This window comes from Podarcis filfolensis (genome assembly GCF_964270895.1).
Source record: "Podarcis filfolensis genome assembly, chromosome: 1".
Taxonomy (NCBI): Eukaryota; Metazoa; Chordata; class Lepidosauria; order Squamata; family Lacertidae; genus Podarcis; species Podarcis filfolensis.
Window position 1 is genome coordinate 13,570,593 of NC_139604.1, and position 20,032 is coordinate 13,590,624.

Sequence of the window (20,032 nt, forward strand, 5' to 3'; positions counted from 1 at the left end):
ACCATTGCACCACCCTGCCTCGGTGGTCTCTGGCAATTGCTGAACAGCAGCTGGCCGAACATTTCTCCGGGGTGAGCCTGTCCCTGCGGCCCCAATCTCCCCTCGTCTTACCCCCACCCACAGGAGCCAACTCCGAGGGCCAAGGTTCCTTCGTCTCCCCCATAAAGTATTTGCGGGTGTTGAACCCCCCGCCCCCAAATTGATGGGCATTGCCATTCAAATGGTGTCCATGTGCCACGTCTTGAAATCAATTATGTGGGGTGGGGCTTACCCGCCCCCCCCAGTGCCAGCTTGCCAAATAGAGTAGGAACCAGTTTATGGGGACTTTTAGGGGCCCCGCGACAACAGATCAAAATAATATTGATTTGATCCCGAAAGAAAAGTGCAATCAAGCTTTCTTAGTTTTAGGAGATTATTTGCAAGCCCCACAACCCCGCCCCCCGGAAGAGTTCGACTGCCTAGGGGGTGCTGCCAGTATTTTATTCGAGTTGGCACCCCTGTCCCCAGACGCCCGGCCCTTTCTCTCCAGATCCCCCACCCCCGACCTACCTGGAAGATGAGCACTTTGAAGTGGTTCCTGCGCAGCAGTTGCGCGTGGTTGTGCTCCAGCCGCTTCACCTGCGCGCACTGGCGGTCCATGCGCTCTCGCACCTCGCGCGTGTTGGCGCTGACCTTGCGCGACTTCTCCAGCAGCTTGGCCACCGTGTTGCTGGTGGACGTGTGCTGCTTGCACAACTTGCTCAGGTCGCTCTGGATGCCCTTGACGGAGCCCTCCAGGTCCACCTGACGCTGCTCCATCTTCTGCTGCTTCTCCTGCACTGAGTCCAGCATGTTGACCAGCTTGTCCAAAAGAGTCAGCACCGTGATGGCGTTCACTTGAGAGCTGTCGCGGACCGCCTCGCCCGGAGCTCCCGGAGCCCCCGTCGGCCCCGGCTGCAAACTGGGGCTACGGCTGCCCGACGACGGCACCGGGCTGGGGCTGCCGCGATCCAGAGGCCCGTCGGGGCTGGACGGCGAAACGTAGGCGCTGCTCTTCTCCGCTTGCACCGCGTCCATCGCGGGAGGCTGCCTGGACGGCCGCTATCAGCCACTTCTGGGTGCTTGGCTGGCTGGGTGGGGGGTGCCCTTCTGCTTGGGTGCTGCTGCTGGTGGGGCGACTGCAAGAGCAAGGTCCGCCCCGGGAGCGAGCGCCTTCCCCAAACCTCCCCGCCGTCGGTGGGACGCAAAACTTTCGCTCCTCCCCGAAGCAGGAAGAAGCCTGGTTCTTGCACGGATCAGGCCTCCTGTAGCTTTAACTCCGCTCCTCTGCCTCTCTCTCGCCCCCTTCTTCCAGCCCCTCCTCGCCCTCTTACTTTATGAGAGGAATGCCATATTTTCCCCATGACTTCATTGGCAAAGGCGGGGGAAAAAAACAAAACAAAACAGGCCCTGGACGGCCATTGGTGCAAAGCCTGTAAACTTTTCAAACAGGCTGCGGATGCAGCGCCAGGGACTCTCCCCCTCCCGCCCTCCCAATGTTCCTTTCCTGTGTTGGGTTTCTTTTTTTTTTCCTTTTTCCTTTTCTCCCCACCCTAAAAGAAAATGACTTTAATGGAAAGAATTGTTTGCGTTTGTCCTGAAAGCAAGGAAAGGGAAGGGGGAGAGAGAAGCAGTTGAGAACATCTTATTTATATTCTGCAAAGGGTTTTATTCTGTTCTCCTAAGTTAGCACCTCTGTCCTTTGCGTTCATGCCTCTGAGGCAAAAGAACTTCTTCCCCACCCCCCTACAAGTGGGGAGGTGCCCATGGTGGGCCCCCGGCTTGCTGGTGGGCTTCACAGAGGCATCTGGGCATGATGAGAACAGTGTGCCAAACCTGCTAGGCCTTCCGTCTGAGCTTTAGGCTTTTATAACTCTGGAGCAGCAGTCTCAAACTTTTCTGGGTTGGTTGTATGTACCCATTCTGAGTGCCCCTTTAAAGGTAAAGGTAAAGGGACCCCTGACCATTAGGTCCAGTTGTGGCCGACTCTGGGGTTGCGGCGCTCATCTTGCTTTATTGGCCGAGGGAGCCGGCGTACAGCTTCCGGGTCATGTGGCCAGCATGACTAAGCCGCTTCTGGTGAACCAGAGCGGAACACAGAAATGCCATTTATCTTCCCGCCGGAGCGGTACCTATTTATCTACTTGCACTTTGACATGCTTTCGAACTGCTAGGTTGGCAGGAGCTGGGACTGAGCAACGGGAGCTCACCCCGTCGCGGGGATTCGAACCACCGACCTTCTGATCGGCAAGTCCTAGGCTCTGTGGTTTAACCCACAGTGCCACCCGTGTCCCGAGTACCCCTTACCCTCCTCTATAAAAAATCATTATTCAGAGTAGGGGTTTGCACCACCTACAGTGCCAGATTTACCTAAAAGCTAAACAAGCTAAAGCTTAGGGCCCCACTCTCTTGCCCCCCCCCCCCAAATTAAAGTAAAAAACCACACCTGGATGTACATTTCCAAAATATAAGGTAAAAAACAAATGACTGGTTTGCACATTTCTATATATAGGGTGCCTACATTCTGCATGGACTGGTTGCATGGCAACATGGGCAAACGGCTTTAGATACCTATTAGGTCCATAAATTAGCATACAGCATATATTCAACACAAAAAACAGTGACAATTTGTTGTTGACAAAGGACAGCTGGACATATAATGGGCCCCATTATCTTTAGTAGTTTAGGGCGTCATCAAACCTAAATCCAGCCCTGACTGGATTGTGCCTCTGGGCTTAATCCTGGAGCCTCTTTTGAGTGTTTTCAAGTGCAATAACACAGTGCCTCTAGGTTTATGCAAAGTGCATTTCTTGCATAGCCAGTTTCTCCTAGTACACACATACGCATTCGTGCACACACACCTCACTGTCCCTGCCATGCATTCAGTGCTTTTGCTTGGCTTAAATCTGTCCTCAACCTCTGGCTATGCCTTTTATTTGCCTCAACAGAAGGCAGAGGTACCAAGTAGTGTGTGGGCAAGCCAGGATTTGCCAGGGCATATAGTCTTTGGAAACATATCATTTCATGAAATGATATATAATGAATGAAAAGGATGTTTGAAAAACCAGAAGCTTTTCTCTGGGGAGTTATAGGGACAGAACTACCTAAAATGTATAAAAACTTATACAGCGGAAAGAATGTTACTTGCCCCAAAATGGAAAGAAGCAGAAGTCACAGCAAAGGAAGAATGGATACAAAAACTTATGGAATACGCAGAAATGGCGAAACTTACCAGAAGTATACGAAATCAAGGTAACAAGTTTTTTGTTTTGTTTTTTACAAAAAAAGAGGAAATGGTTTATTGATAAATTATAAACAGATAAAAACATTGGCAGGATTATTGTAATAACCTGCAGTTTTATAAGAGTATATATATTCAAAGAAGATGAATAAATGAGCAAATTAAGTTACTTTGGATATGCAGAAGATATTAAAAACAAATGTTAGGAAACGCAGAAAGAGGGGGAAAGAAGTCGAGTTTTGAAATGTCAAAATGATTGTAAAATCAGTGAAATGTATAAAATTAGTGAAATGTATAAACTTGAAAAGTTTAAATAAATAAAAGGAAAAATATATAAAAACAAAGACATAAATGCATGTGCTTGTTGGCGGTGAGAACAGTGATGGGTTAAATGAGGATTCAAAGACGGCACTCAGATGGACCAGAGACAACACCTTTTATGACATATTTAGCTGCTGTTTTTAGACGAGAGGAGACCAGATCTGACCAAAATGATAGAATCACAGAGTTGGAAGGGACTCTGAGGTCCATCTACTCTACTCCAACCCCTTGTGATGCAGCTGTTCCATGCAGGGATTGAACCTGCAACCTTAGCATTCTCAGCACCACGCTCCAACCAACTGAGCTATCCAGGAATATGGGGCAATCAAGAGCTTGCAGATTTGTCAAGGTCCCCTTCCCTCCCACCCTCTCTTCCTCCCTCCCCTACAATTCCATCTAATCATTATCAGTTAGTGTGTAGACCAGTGGTTCCCAAAGCAGATAGCACTATCCCTTGGGAGCAAATCCTCCAAGTGTCCCTATTTTCTAGAGACAGTCCTGGATTACAGAAGCTTTTCCAGTTTCTGATTTGATCCCGGAATGTCCCACTTTTGCTTAGGACATCCCTATTTTCATTGGAGAAAGGTTGGAGGGTATGGAGTTATGCGACCCCCGAGCCAAGGAGATAAGTAACTATGCAACCTTTAGAAAACATCTGAAGGCAGCTTTGTATAGGGAAGTTTTTTTAATGTTTAAAGTTTTATTATGATTTTATAAATAATAATTTATTATTTATACCGTGCCCGTCTGGGGTTTCCCCAGCCACTCTGGGCATCTTCCAACAAAATATTAAAATACAATACTCTATCAAACCTTAAAAGCTTCCCTAAACAAGGCTGCCTTCAGATGTCTTCTAAAAGTCCGGTAGTTGTCTATTTCTTTGACATCTGGTGGGAGGGCGTCCCACAGAGCGGGTGCCACTACCGAGAAGGCCCTCTGCCTGGTTCCCTGTAACTTATACGTGTTGTAAGCCGCCCAGAGCGGTTGGGGCAACCCAGTCAGATGGGCGGGGTATAAATAATAAAATTTTTATTATTATTATTGAACAGGACATCCCTGTTTTCACCAGATAAATGTTGGAGGTTATGTGGGAGACGGTGGGATTATTTATTTATTTATTTATTTATTTATTTATTTATTTATATTTGTTTATTATTTTTTAAAATATTTTTTGTTTGATTTTACATGCAAAAAGTTATAACAATACCAAATATATAAGCATATCTTGAGATTTCTCTGAATCTCCTGACTTCCCCTCTCCGTGGTTCCAACTGTCAACATCTTCAGATACATATTGTTTCACAATCCATATACTGTATCTCCCCATATTTGTCCACAGTATTTGTTACATTAAAAATGTTGTTAAAATTCTGCTAATGTTTTTATCTATTTTATCTATTTATAAATTTATCTATATAAAGTTTTCCCGTTCATTCTTAAAAGTTTTTGTCTTTTTGGTTCCTGAGCTTTCCGGTCAGTTTTGCCATTTTGACATACTCTGATAGCTTAATTTGCCATTCCGCTCTGGTAGAGACTTTGTCTTCTTTCCATCTTTGGGCTAATAACATCCTTTTCTGTTCCTTTGTTATGTCGGTACCTACAATTCCTAATAAAAATGCTTCTGGCTTTTTTTTATTTTACAAAAGTTATTATAAACTTTTTTCAGTTCATTTTATATCATTTCACAGAATGCTTTTATTTTATTTTATTTTGTGTTTCAGTAATTTTTTATTTTCTTAGCAACAGAAAATCTGCTTATTTTGTCTACATTGGTCAGAATCTTTGCCTAAGGTGGATGGAAATGTTGACAAGCTGACATTTTCAATAGACCAGAGGCATGGGAAAGTCTGCCTTCATGTCACAAACATTGACCATTTGGCATTTTTCATACCTTGAAAAACTAACTGAGTGAAGGAATCTGCCAAGTATTGTTTTTATCCCATTGTATTGCCGATCAGAAGGTCAGCGGTTCGAATCCCCACAACGGGGTGAGCTCCCGTTGCTCAGTCCCTGCTCCTGCCAACCTAGCAGTTCGAAAGCACGTCAAAAGTGCAAGTAGATAAATAGGTACCGCTCTGGCGGGAAGGTAAACGGTGTTTCTGTGCGCTGCTCTGGTTCGCCAGAAGCGGCTTAGTCATGCTGGCCACATGACCCGGAAGCTGTACGCCGGCTCCCTCGGCCAATAAAGCGAGATGAGCGCTGCAACCCCAGAGCCGGTCACGACTGGACCTAATGGTCAGGGGTCCTTACCCTTGGCTATCTTGAAGGCTCTGGGATCACAGCTAAGAACCGATCCTTTTCTTTAATATTTGTACAACATTGTTAGCTACAAATAGGAACTGACTGCAAATATTCAGAATGTTGCTTCTTTTTTCTTTCTTTCTTTTTATTCACATAATATACATTCTTTACAACAAACAACTCCAAAATAAGCAGACAACTCCAAAATAAAATCATATGTAACAAAACCATAAGTCTCATGTTTTCATTTACACTGATCTCTCCGATACCTTTACTTGATATTTCTTGCTACTTTTTGCTTTTCTTATAGAATCTTTATAAAAATTTAAATCTCTTAAATACTATACCAATCCCTTCACCTCCCTCCTCCACAGCCCTCCACCCGTGTGCAATCTTCTTTTTTTTAAAATAATATTTTATTCAAATTTCAAAAAAAGATTACAAAAATAATAAGAACATAAAGAAATAATAATAATACAAAATACAGAATAGAAAAAAAGAAAAAAGAAAAGACAGTAAAAAAACAAGTCCATCTTTCAATGTCTTGCCTTTCATTCACTTGTTTCCCTGCCCTCCTCACACCTCCCTTTTTTGTATTCCATTTCGAGTAGTTGGTTCAGCAAATCCTTTCCCTCTTTGTTTTTATCTTAGTTCTTTATCTTAACGTATTATAACCTTATATTTTCATCTATTAACAAATCATTTTTACATACTCCTTTTTAACATTGTTGCTAAAACCGCTTCATTTCATTCCGACATCATTTTAACATTCATTAATTTTGCAGTGTTTCTGTAAATAGTCCTTAAATTTCCTTAAATCTTCTTCCACCGACTCTTCTCCCTGGTCTCGGATTCTGCCAGTCATTTCCGCCAATTCCATATAGTCTATCACTTTCATCTTCTTTAGCTACTATTATTATGGTTACTGTTGCGTTATTCACTTTATTTATTATTCCATCCTTGATATATTATTATTCTATCTCCTTGCGCCTTTTAAACTTTTGCATATTAGTTTTTAAACTCCAGCACCGACTTTTTTCATGTATTCCTTAACGCATTCCCACTCTTTATTAATTTTTTGATTAGAGTAGTCTCTAATTGATGCTGTTAATTTTGCCATCTCCGTGAATTCAATAAATTTGGTTCTCCATTCTAATAATTCTGGTAAAGTATGCTTTTATTACCTTACAGGACCACCACATATGTTGAAAGGTGCCTTCTTTCGCTTTACATTTCCAAGAGGTATTTGTACTTGTCTTAAACAATTTTGCTAGTTTCCTAAGAGTCAAATACCACTGGTACAACGTTTCCATACAGTTTTCTTTCAGTGCACAGGAAGCCGTAAATTATTATTATTTTATTTGTTTATTAAATTGGTATACTGCCCTATACCTGCAGGTCTCAGGCCGGTTTACAAGATATGGTGGTACTAAGAGCCAAGGGGACGACAGGAGGGCACTGGAGGTGTAAATGACTAACAGACTTTGAAAAGAGGCTCTGACCAGATCAAGTTCAGCAGTTTTTTTTTTTAGAAATCCAGTACAGTGGTACCTCGGGTTACATACGCTTCAGGTTAAAGACTCCGCTAACCTAGAAATAGTACCTCAGATTACGAACTTTGCTTCAGGATGAGAAGAAGAAATTGTGCTCTGGGTGTGCGACGGCAGCGGGAGGCCCCATTAGCTAAAGTGGTACTTCAGGTTAAGAACAGTTTCAGGTTAAGTACGGACCTCCGGAACGAATTAAGTACTTAACCTGAGGTACCACTGTAGTTTCACTTAGATTTTGAGTAAATGTGCAACAAATTGTCACGGTTTTGAATTGTATTATTGTCCTCCTTAGTGAGTGGTCAGGGCTGGATTTAGGTTTGATGAGGCCCTAAGCTACTGAAGGTAATGGGGCCCTTTCTATGTCCACCTGTCCTTTGTCAACAACAAATTGTCGCTGTTTTTTTGTGTTGAAATATATGCTATATGGTAATTTATGGACCTAATAGGTATCTAAAGCCATTTGCCCATTTTGCCATGCAACCAGTCCATGCAGAATGTAGGCACCCTATACAGTATAATAATAATAATAATAGTAGTAGTAGTAGTAATAATAATAATAATAATAATAATAATAATAATTAATAGTAATTTATTATTTGTACCCCGCCCATCTGTCTGGGCTTCCCCAGCCACTATGGGCGGCTTCCAACAAAGATTAAAAATACATTAAAATGTCGCACATTAAAAATTTCCCTGAACAGGGCTGCCTTCAGATGTCTTCTAAATGTCAGGTTTATCTCTTTGACATCTGATGGGAGGGTGCCACTACCGAGAAGGCCCTCTGCCTGATTCCCTGTAGCTTTGCTTCTCGCAGTGAGGGAACTGCCAGAAGACCCTTGGCGCTGAACCTCAGTGCCTGGGCAGAACGATGGGGACCTTCAGGTATATAGAAATGAGTGACTAAACAACAACAAAGTGATATTTTAGGGAGCAGGCTAGCAGGCGGGGCCCTTTACTTGCATCATAGGAGCCTGCACAACACAAAACACTGCTGCTGTATGTAGGTTTTAGTTTATTTGTTTTTTATCTTATATTTTGGAAATGTACATCCAGTTTTTCCCCCTTTAATTTTTTTGGGGGCCCCCAAGAGAGTGGGGCCCTAATCTTTAGCTTGTTTAGCTTATACATAAATCCGGCACTGCTGGCAGTAGAACGAGTGATCTTTTCTCCAGATCTTCTGGGATGACTGCCCTTAACAACTGTACATGACTAACTTTTCTATGCATGCACATTCTCCCTGGTTGTTGCTGGGCACTAGGCCAGAAACAGATTCCAGCCCCCCCCCCTTGTTGTCAGCAAGAAGGCAATTCCACTCATCCACAAAAAAATAGATCCAGGCATGTGGAGCCAGGCAGGCCTGTGCCACCCTCCCTGTGGCTAGTTTCAGGTGGAAGGAAAACCCCTCTGGTCTTCTCACATGGCACCTATCGGCATATGCAAATGTTATGCAAATCTCTGTCCTGTTCTGGCAGCTGATGGCTACAGCGTCCTGCCTTCCATTCTCCTGACTGCCCCTCCTTCAGGGGCGTCTTGCCCATAGAGACAAGTGGTGCGGGGCACCAGGGCGCCAAGTTCTGGAGGGCGCCAGGGAAGAGGCGCAAGCTGGGTGCGGCGCCTTCCGACATCAGCTCGCCACCCTCACCCGCCTCGCTGAGGCAGCGTTGCACCCAGAACCTCTGTTTCTTCCCTGCTGGAGGAGCTGCCCTCCAGCCGCTGCCCGCCTCCTCCAGCCCCGCAAAGCTGCCTGCAGCGCTGTAAAAAGGTTGGCAACTCTTGGAAATGGGGGGGGGGGCGCCGCCGCCGGAGGGATCTTTGCACCACGGCACCAGATACACTTAACACTTCCCTGCCTCCCCTCACCCTTCCTGGCTGGGTACCGTATTTTTCGCCCCATAGGGCGCACCGCCCCATAGGATGCACCTAGTTTTTTTTGGGAGGGGGAAATAAAGAAAAAAAAAATATTTCCCCCCCAGGCAGGGGCTGGCGCGGGGGAAGCCCGAGCTTCCCCTGCCCCCAGCCCCCAGAACAGCCTGCTATCCGCAAGCCTAGACTTCGCGCCGGGCTCCCTAGGGTTGCGCAGAGCTGCGGGAAGCCCGGGAGTGCAGGCAGCTCTGCGCAACCCTCAGGAGCCCGGCTCGAAGTCACGCCGGTCTCCCAAGGGTTGCGCAGAGCTTCCTGAAGCCTGGAGAGCGAGAGGGGTCGGTGCGCACTGACCCTTCTCGCTCTCCAGGCTTCAGCGAAAGCCTGCATTCGCCCCATAGGACGCACACACATTTCCCCTTCATTTTTGGAGGGGAAAAAGTGCGTCCTATAGGGCGAAAAATACAGCAATTTCAGAGGCGAGTCTAAGGCCCAAACGAGACATGATGTGGGAAACATATGAATGGCATCTTCCTGTGCCCCTTTTTCCAGCCATTAGGGCAGAGTTTTCTCAAACTTGGCTCCCCAGCTGTTTTCGGACTGCAGTGCCCATCGTCCTTGAACACTGGTCTTGCCAGTGATGATTGTAAAGGTGCTTTGGTGATCGTAAGGGTCACACCAAAGCGCCTATGCTCTGGCACAACTCATACAGTCCCCAGGCACCTCCCCAGAAGCGACTCTGGCAATCGTAAGGGTCGCGTCAAAGCACCTCCGGGGAGCTGTGCCTGCAGCCACAAGAAGCAGCAGCGATGAAGGATGACGCAGCAACATAGGAGCCAAATCCTAGGGGCTGTGGGGGCTTTGCCCCACCCCCCAATAAAATATTTGAGGAGGTTGGGCCCCCACAAAGTTGATGGGCGTTGCTATTCAAATGGTGTGTGCGCGATGCATCGTATGATCAATTATGCAAGGCGGGGCTTACCTGGGCCCCCACAATATTTTATTCCAGTTGGCACCCTTGGAAAGTGGCAAAGATGAAGAGGGGATGAGCGAGTTGGGGGGTGGGCAAGCGGTGGCGAGGGGTCTGGTGCATACTGACACATATTTTTCTTTTTAACCCCCCCCCCCACAGTATATCTATATCTATATCTGTATCTGTATCTGTATCTGTATCTGTATCTGTATCTGTATCTGTATCTGTATCTGTATCTGTATCTATATCTATATCTGTATGTCTGTATGTCTGTATGTCTGTATGTCTGTATGTCTATCTATCTATCTATCTAATCTATCTACCATCTATATCTATCTATCTATCTATCTATCTATCTATCTATCTATCTATCATCTATCTATCTATCTATCTATCTATCAATCATCTATCTATCATCTATCTATCATCTACAGTCATACCTCATGTTACGTTTGCTTCATGTTACGATTTTCAGGTTGCGTCCCACGGCGACCCGGAAGTACTGGAAAAGGTTACTTCCGGGTTTCGCTGCTCACGCATGCGCAGTAACGCTAAATCGCGCTTCGTGCATGCGCACAAGCACCAAATCATGCTGCGCACCTGAGCAGATACGGAGCTTCAGGTTGCGGGCTTTTCATGTTGTGAACGAGCCTCCGGAACAGATCCCATTCGCAACCAGAGGTATCTATCTATCTATCATCTATCTATCTACCTATCTATCTCATCCATCTATCTCTATCATCTTTCTATCTATGCTATCAAGATGAGTACCAATAAATGCAACTTTTCTTCTTTTCCAGACAGCTTTGGAGGAGCATTATCCAGCCAAAGTTCAGTAGAGGACATTAGCTTCCCAGGCCCACAGGATAATCTACTTTTTTTGTTTCTTTTGGTGCTCCCAAGGGCTACATCACCTTTCCTGGATACTGAGAGAAGAAGGAAACCTTTTCTTGTTTTTCTTTTTAAGATGGCACCTGCCAGCTGCATTTTTCTATGTTATTAAAATAATTAACAATTCAAAAAACCCTGCTGCCAGATTCATTGTGGGCCCACCTGCTTAAATCAGTTGAAAGCTGTGTTGTTGTTTTTTAATTGACTCATCTCGCTGAATAATCTGCAAAACGGTTGCAGCCCCAGCAGTTAGGTGCCTAATTTGTGGAAGCAAAGTTTGAAGACCTCGCTGTAAATCTTCTAACAGTCTTGGCACTCACCTCTTCTTGGTGGGAGGGCTGCAATGGCATGCATATGATGGCTGTATGGAAAGCTGTTCTGCAGGTTCTGTCAGCTTTCCACATAGGAATCTGGTTCTGGGTGGGATTTGTTTTTTTGCACATGTGCTTCGCAGTTGCCCTGGGGTTGGGGATGGGTGGGAAAGATCAATTCCTTCGGTCGATTTCCCCTTCAGAGGCTTGGCAGATTTCCCTTCACATTTCCCCCGTAACCATAGTTGCTATCAGGAAACAGAAAGAATCCTCTTTCCTTCACAGGCCAAAGCAGTTAGTCACCAAAGGGCTGTGTTTCAGTGAAGGGAACAGCATTTTCTTTGCTTCTCCCTTCTCTTAATTGTGACATACTCATCTTTAAAAAGATAGGAAACTGGTAGATACTGTGAATTGAACCCCGAGCCTTCTGCTTGAAATAATAATAATAATAATAATAATAATAATAATAATAATAATAAATTTTTATTTATATCCCTCCCTCCTCAGCCGAAGCCGGGCTCAGGGCGGCTAACAACAATAAAATAGTACAACATTCTAAAATCATTTCATTATAAAATTAATTCAAATCAAATTGATGGCAACCATTGGGCTAGCGTTCTGTGAAGATTGCCAAAGGAGGGAGTCAGGCTGTGCCCTGGCCAAAGGCCTGGTGGAACAGCTCTGTCTTGCAGGCCCTGCGGAAAGATGTCAAGTCCCGCAGGGCCCTAGTCTCTTGTGACAGAGCGTTCCACCAGATTGGAGCCACAGCCGAAAAAGCCCTGGCTCTAGTTGAGGCCAGCCTAACCTCTCTGTGGACTGGGACCTTCAGGATATTTTTGTTTGAAGACCGTAAGTTCCTCTGTGGGACATACCAGGAGAGGCGAATATTCTGCCACTGAGCTGTGACCCTTCCTCAAAGGGATCTTCTGATTGGCTAATTCTGATTGGGCTTCACCTGTAGACCAATCAGGTTGCGGATTCACTTCCACCTGGTGCTGGATTGGTTGGCTCCTGTGGACTAACCAGATTGCTGCATTCAGGGTCCTATTGTTCTAGGACCAATCAGACTGCTGCATTCTGAATCCCATTGTTCTAGGACCAATCAGACTGCTGCATTCTGAATCCTATTGTTCTAGGACCAACCAGACTGCTGCATTTTGGATCCTATTCAACTCAGTACATAGCAGTCGGGGATAGGACACCTGTGGCCCTTTAGGTGTGGTCAGACTGCAGCCCTCATAATCCTTGGCCCTTGGCTCTGTTGGCCGAGGCTGATGGGAATTGGGAGTCCCTCAGCATCTCAAGCGCAACAGTGTCTCCCATCCCTGCTTTGGGTATCTGAAGAGTTTGATCACGTCCCTCCTCTGAACTCATTCCTCCTCTGAACCAGCGTTCTTCTGAACATTCAGTGATAGGTTGCAATGACCTGAGACGGAATCCTGACAAGATGGGGGAATTGTGGGTAGGTGGTTCTGGCATCCAGGAATTGGTGAGCAGCAGGCAGAGTCCTCGTCACAAGGCACGGGATCGCTTAAAAAAAAAAGCTGAATGAAATATACTCGGAGCTGAAGCTTGGATACACGGTGCGAGGCAGTGGTGCGGCAGGTGGCGGTGTGTGTGGCAGTCAGCTCAGCGGGATCCCACCTTCGTCGCCAGTGAAATATACTCGGAGTCGAGAGTGGATTTCATGCTCTTTATTCAGCTCATAGTAGCGAGGAATGAGAGTTCCCCCCAAATATCTGCTTTATATACATTATTTACACAATGGGCCGCATGTGATTGGCTAATTCTGGGGTTCTCCTGTAGGCCAATCAGGTTGCAGATTCACTTCCACCTGGAGCTGGATTGGGTGGCTCCTGCAGACCAATCATACTGCTGCATTGTTCTAGGACCAATCAGACTGCTGCATTCTGGACCCTATTGTTCTAGGACCAATCAGACTGCTGCCTTTTGGATCCTATTCAACTCAGTACACAACACTGAACAACTCTGGCTCCCCCCAAAAAGCTCAACAACTCTGGCTCCCCCCCAAAATATGAAATAAAGTCAAACCATTATTTGCAGGCAGAAAATAATAATAATTTCAATGTGGGGGTTGGGTGACAAGAAATTTTCCGCACCGGGTACCACCTGACCTTGCTACGCCACTGAGAGCGGGGCTGCTCTTTCTGAGATTCCTGCATTGCAGGGGGTTGGACTAGATGACCCTGGGGGTGCCCAACTCTGCAGTTCTATGAGTCTGAGCGGGGACATTTCTCCACCTCACCCTCTGTTCCCCTTGCCTCTATCCTTAGGGGTGTTTGAGCAGGATCTGTGCATCTGGCCTTCCCTAGGAACTCTCCTCTCAACATATAATTATAAACAAATCACTGCACTGCAGAGCCAAACTTCAGACTTTGCCCTTTGAAAAGGTGAGCTTTCAGAAAACCCCTGTCATGGCTAGCAGCATTGGAAAATAGAGGCCTTGGCTTTTCAGCATTTGTTCCTCTCTGCTCATTCCCCCACTCCCCGGCACACCTCCTCAAAACCGAGCCAAATTGCTTTAGTTTTCCTTGTTATTTTCATGTGCTCATTAGAGAAGAGCCATTAGAGTGTGTGAGAACAGAATGTCTCCTGAGCTGCGGAGGGGAAGTGAAGGCCAAATATTGGACCAGTTTCAAGCTCCGAAACAATACCACCGTCCGACCGGAGAGCTGTGTATGTGAGTTTGGCCAAGGGGGAGAGGAGGTCAGGGGAAAAAAAGTTGCCTCGGAAGATTCCGAACCTTTCGCCAAGCCCTGCAGTCCTTGGCAGGACTCCTGCTGATCTCCTGCCATCTCCCTCGATGACCTGAGGAAAGCAGAGAGAACATCAGGGCTGCATGTCGTTCTGCATGTCAGTCTCAGGTCTGCAGGAGCGCCATGACCGCCATCGCCCAACCAGGGCCGTAAGCAGTGGAGGCTGGTCTGCTGGGGCAAATCAGGCCACTGCCCCACCACCAACTTCAGTCGCCCCACTCAGCAAGTCCCCACCTTCCTATTTGCACCCAGTCCAGGGGGTGGGCCTGCCTGTCAGCTTCCTCTTCCTCCTTAGCTTAGTGATACCCTCCTTCAGGAAGCAGGATGGTGACAAACCTGGAATAAGCATATCCTCCAACACTTATCTGATGAAAATACGGATGCCTATTCCATAGCAGGGACACAGGTGGCGCTGTGGTCTAAACCACAGAGCCTAGGGCTTGCCAATCAGAAGGTCGGCGGTTCGAATCCCCGCAACGGGGTGAGCTCCCGTTGCTCGGTCCCTGCTCCTGCCAACCTAGCAGTTTGAAAGCACACAAGTGCAAGTAGATAAATAGGTACCGCTCCAGCGGGAAGGTAAACAGCGTTTCTGTGCGCTGCTCTGGTTCGCCAGAAGTGGCTTAGTCATGCTGGCCACATGACCAAGCTGTACGCCGGCTCCCTCGGCCAATAAAGCAAGATGAGCGCCGCAATCCCAGAGTCATCCACAACTGGACCTAACGTCAAGGATCCCTTTACCTTTATTCAGCAGCAGCAACAACAACAACAATCTGATGAAGATAGGGAGGCTCTGTTCAACAGAAACAACAATAACAATACACCAGCCACCTGACTGGGTTGCCCCAGCCACTCTGGGCAGCTTCCAACATATATAAATATGTGATAAAACATTAAACATTAAAAAAAACCCTTCCCTACACAGGGCTCCCTTCAGATGTCTTCTAAAAGTTGCATAGATAGTTACTTATCTCCTTGGCTCGGGGGTCACATACCCTCAAACCTTTCTCCGATGAAAACGACATTACGGGATCAAATCAGAAACTGGGACGGCTTCTGTAAATCTGGGACTGTCCCTGGAAAATAAGGGCACTTGGAGGGTCTGGAATAAGTTGGTTCCACCTGTCTTTGGCTCTGGCTTTGCCTCCTGTTGGGGCGCCTTTCCTTCTACTCTACCAGCTGCAATGAGCATTAGCCACCACTGGCAAGCAAGGGGGACCTGCAGCCTTCAAGATGTGGCAGGATTTCAGTTCCTATCAGCCAGCCAGGCAGCCAGGCAGCCAGCCGGCTGCAAACTCTGTAGTGCAGCCAACTCCTGCTTTCGGCAGAGATCTCTCCTTTGCAGCCCAGCTTGGGCTGAAGCTGCACTGCAAAGGAAGAAAGAAAAGAATTGGGGGGAAATTGGAGTGCACTCCCAATTATTTCCTTTCAAGTTGGGTCGCCTGATTGATAGGCGAGCAGCGCTGGCCACCTGTTAAAATAGCCTGTGAGGACAAGGCCTCAAGATCTTTCCTCCACCTTTGCCATAAAGCCCTTACCTGTGTACTCCCAACACTACAATTCCATGATTCTATGTGCTTGACAATCTCACCAGGAGATGGAAACCAGGAGGCTTGTTGAGATCTTGGTGGGCCATCCAGGGATGGAGGAAGGGGGCGTGCGGTGGGGGCGGACCATCCCGGGTGTCACCACTGAGGGGGGTGACGAAATGACAGGCAGCACTGACCGCGGGGCCTGCAGTGCGCCCGAGCCACACATCTCTCCTTGGGCATCTGTAGTGCAAGTAGATAAATAGGCACCGCTTTATAGCGGGAAGGTAAACGGCGTTTCCGTGTGCTGCTCTGGTGCCGGTTCGCCGGAGCAGCTTCGTCACGCTGGCCACGTGTCCCGGAAGTGTCTGCGGACAGCGCTGGCTCCCGGCCTCTAGAGTGAGATGAGCGCACAACCCTAGAGTCTGTCAAGACTGGCCCGTATGGGCAGGGGTACCTTTACCTTTTACCTTTAGGTGCCCGATCAGCTTGTTCCACCGCTGGGGCCATTACATACTCGATGGGCCAGCTGGATTTATCTCGAAGGGTGAAAATTGCATTGACCTGCGTTGTAGAGGTGCCAGGAAGCTAGACCAGAGCTTTATTCCCTCCCTTAAGGCAAGAACAGAATGGCAACAGGAAACTCCAGACTCCAGCTGCCTTGTGACGTTTATCCACACATAGGCTTTTCTTTGAAAGAAAGCACACTGAAGAGTTTTGCTCTCCATTCAATATTCCTTTTTGCTTGGATTCAGTGGAACCTCGGGTTATGTACCGTCCTTCTTACGAACGCTTCGGGTAATGAGCTCCGCTAAGCCGGAAGTAGATGCTCCTGGTTGCAAACTTTGCCCCAGGATGAGAACAGAAATCGTGCAGCGGCAGCGGGAGGCCCCATTAGCAAAAGCGCACCTCATGTTAAGAACGGTTTCGGGTTAAGAACCGACCTCCGGAACGTAGTAAGTTCGTAACCAGAGGTACCAGTGTAGTGCCATCAGTATACATGGTTCTTGACAGACTAACATTTTTTTTTAAAATCCATGTTCCTTATTCCAAAGAATTTACAGCTTACATTTTTAGCAGTGGATAAATCAGCAAAGGGACAAAAGAAATGGCCTGTTAATTTTTAAATGTGCATATTGAGTAATGTGATAAAGCTGCAGAAAAAGTGGACAGCCGGGCTGCCTCCAAAGTTGCATTGCTTCTGGAGTTTTTTAAGGCTGCATTCACACAGAAGTTTATTCCATTTCCCTTACGTTTCCCCCATTTTTAATTTCCACATGATATCTGAGCTTTCACACGATGTGAAAAGCCACTTCTGTGAAATTAATGGAATATAAGTGCATGTTTAGTGCTCTCTTCCATGTTATTTGGTTCCAGGAAGGAAAAACATGCTTGCAGCTCCCTTAACTGGAAAATTGTGGGAGTAAAGTGACAAAATTTGGGATGGCATACCACCAGACAGTTCTTTCCTGCTGTTTTCATTGGGCATCAGGAAGGTGGGGCAGTGGTAATGTCTGATGACACATGTCCACACCACGCCCAATGGTAGGAATGAAATTTAGTGCAACACTGTGGTATGTCGAACACAGAGCAAGCATTGCCCAACACAGCAGGAACTGCAGTGTGAAAGGAACATTCGAAAACTAATGCAATATTTTTCATGTGTCTGAATACACCCTTAGCTGCCTGCCACCACCTGCTTAATCCAAAATTACTGCTTTCAGCTATGGACGTCAGATTCCTGTTTGGATGTGGCTTGCAGTGTTGGGATGACCAGCTGCACATCAATGTCTCCTGCAACACCATTAATGAGAAGCCCATGCATAAGCCTGGCTGGGCAGCCACCCCATCTGTATAATGTCAGAACCTCCAAGTGTCCCTATTTTCCAGGGACAGCCCTGTGGGAATGTTCAGGGAGGCAGGAGAGGATATATTGTTTATTAATATCCTTCCTAACTTGCGCTAGCAAGTTCCTTTACTTAGCAGAGTTTTAAATTCCCCTTTTAAACGCACACCAGGTAGCTGGTTGAAGAAGATGAAGAGTTTGGATTTGATATCCCGCTTTATCACTACCCGAAGGAGTCTCAAAGCGGCTAACATTCTCCTTTCCCTTCCTCCCCCACAACAAACACTCTGTGAGGTGAGTGGGGCTGAGAGACTTCAAAGAAGTGTGACTAACCCAAGGGCACCTAGCAGCTGCATGTGGAGGAGCAGAGACGTGAACCCGGTTCACCAGATTACGAGACTACCGCTCTTAACCACTACACCACACCAGCTCTCAGGCTTGTTGCACGCTTGTGTAAGCCTCCCACTGTTAGGTTCCTGGTAAGATCCCCTTATATCCCTCTTAAAAGAATAAACATGCCACAATCTTATTTAAAGTCAATAAAAGAAGTTTACTCACATCATCAGTTACAGTTGGATCCCTGAAGGCAGACTTAGTTACAAAGTATATACATGTGGAACTATCCCATATGGGGATAATCCCAGTGTCCTCTGTTGGCTGGAAGCAAACAGAGCATCTCTAGCTAAAAGCTAAAAGCTGCTTCAATGATGGAGGAAGTCAAAAAGAGAGAGTGTGCTGCGTGCCTTGTGCTTTTGTTACCTGAACAGGTAAGGTTATGACCAAAGGAAGTATGTCCCAGTCCAGGAGGAAACAGGAAGTTCCGACTGGCTGGACCAAACATCCCCTTGCATGTCCACTCTAGGAAAACAAGGAATGCTGTATTTGACTGCTGCATATGTATCACATCCCACAAGTCCTGGATTTATAGAAGTCATCCCAGTTTCTGATTTGATCACAGAATGTCCCGCTTTTCCTTAGGATGTTTCATAGGAGAAATGTTGAAAGATGTGGAGTTATACGATTAATAATAATAATAGTAATAATAATAGAATAGGACATCCCTATTTTCTTCAGAGAAATCTTGGAGGGTAGGAAATTTGTAACACAACTGTGGATCCCCAACAACATCCAGAACTGGAAGCTGGACCTTTCTTCCTTGACCCAGCCCTCCATATCAGTTCATCTCCTTCCTTCTCTGAAGATGATGAATATATTTTCCTCTACGTTACCTTCCTCAAGAGTGCTTTGCTTAAAACAATAATGGTCGTAACAATCAAGGTTCAGCATAATGGGAATTAAATTGCTTGGGCCTCTCTCCAAAATGGGGGTGTCATACTTCCTAGAAGACCAGCCCTGGAAAGTGTGAATTGTTATGAGATCAGGAGTCATTTCCCTTGCTTTCTAAATAGCGATATATGGAGGGAGTGTTCCCCCCGCCATACAGCCGTGTACATGTTTTATTGCTCATCGCAAGGGCAGTGTTATCGCAGCTGCAAAATCAGGTGTTTTATGGACAGTATGTGCTAAGCACGTTTATGCGGTGGCAATCAGTGTGGTAAACCACTGTGGATGCAACCCTAAAAACAGCTGCAAGGGAGTACAGTGGTACCTCGGGTTACAGATGCTTCAGGTTACAGGCGCTTCAAATTACAGACTCCACTAACCCAGAAATAGTACCTTGGGTTAAGAACTTTGCTTCAGGATGAGAACAGAAATTGTGCGGCAGTGGCGCGGCAACAGCAGGAGGCCCCATTAGCTAAAGCTAAGAACAGTTTCAGGTTAAGAACAGTTTCAGGTTAGACTATATGGAATTTGCCGAACTGACTGGGAGACTCCGAGACCAGAGAGAAGAGATGGTGGAAGATTGGAAGAAGTTTAAAGAATATTTGAAAAAAAATATGCTAATATTTAAATCTTAGAATAGCTTTGGAAGCGGATATAAGCTGTAGGGTTAGAAGTAGAAGATAGTGTATTTTAAAATAGTATTACTTGTAGGGGATAAAATGTGATTATATGGTAAAAGTGTGATAAAAAATGGTTAAAATTATGATATATGTAAACTGCTAAAGATGAGGTAAAATGAAAATCAGATGGGGGGACTTGGGGAAGCTCACCTAACAATGTTTAGAAAAAATAAGGATAAGACAAGAATCTGTTTGTATTGTTTGTTTTTCTGTTTGTGTTGTTTAGTTGTGTTATAAAATGAATAAAATGTTTTGGAAAAAAAGAGAACAGTTTCAGGTTAGGAATGGAAGCCCCCCCCCCCCGAGTGTCGGGGGCAACCCAGTAAGATGTGTGGGGTATAAATAGTAAAATTATCATTATGGAATGGGACGTCCCTATTTTCATTGGAGAAAGGTTGGAGGGTATGGAATTCCTGGCGCCACAGTGCTCGAAAAAACACATGCTTGCGCCAGAGCATGCTTTAGTGCATGGGGATGTGGCACCATCAACTGCTCTTCATCCACAGATATAAA

General features: G+C 46.1%; 1 protein-coding gene and 1 long non-coding RNA gene across 2 annotated transcripts in view; one reads left to right on the forward strand and one right to left on the reverse strand.

Annotated features, from left to right (window-relative positions):
- CAVIN2 (caveolae associated protein 2) overlaps positions 1-3,264 on the reverse strand; it is a 33,922-nt gene extending 30,658 nt beyond the window's left edge. The window contains exon 1 of the mRNA XM_083570989.1: positions 550-3,264. Within this exon, the coding sequence (XP_083427115.1) occupies positions 550-1,056 (507 nt within the window). The 5' untranslated portion in view covers positions 1,057-3,264. The remainder of the gene's footprint in view (positions 1-549) is intronic.
- On the forward strand, positions 3,177-11,228 carry LOC310743846. The gene is made up of 2 exons (XR_014539267.1): positions 3,177-3,270; positions 11,005-11,228. It is a non-coding gene; the product is annotated as an uncharacterized lncRNA (long non-coding RNA).
- Positions 11,229-20,032: the final 8,804 nt, after the last annotated feature.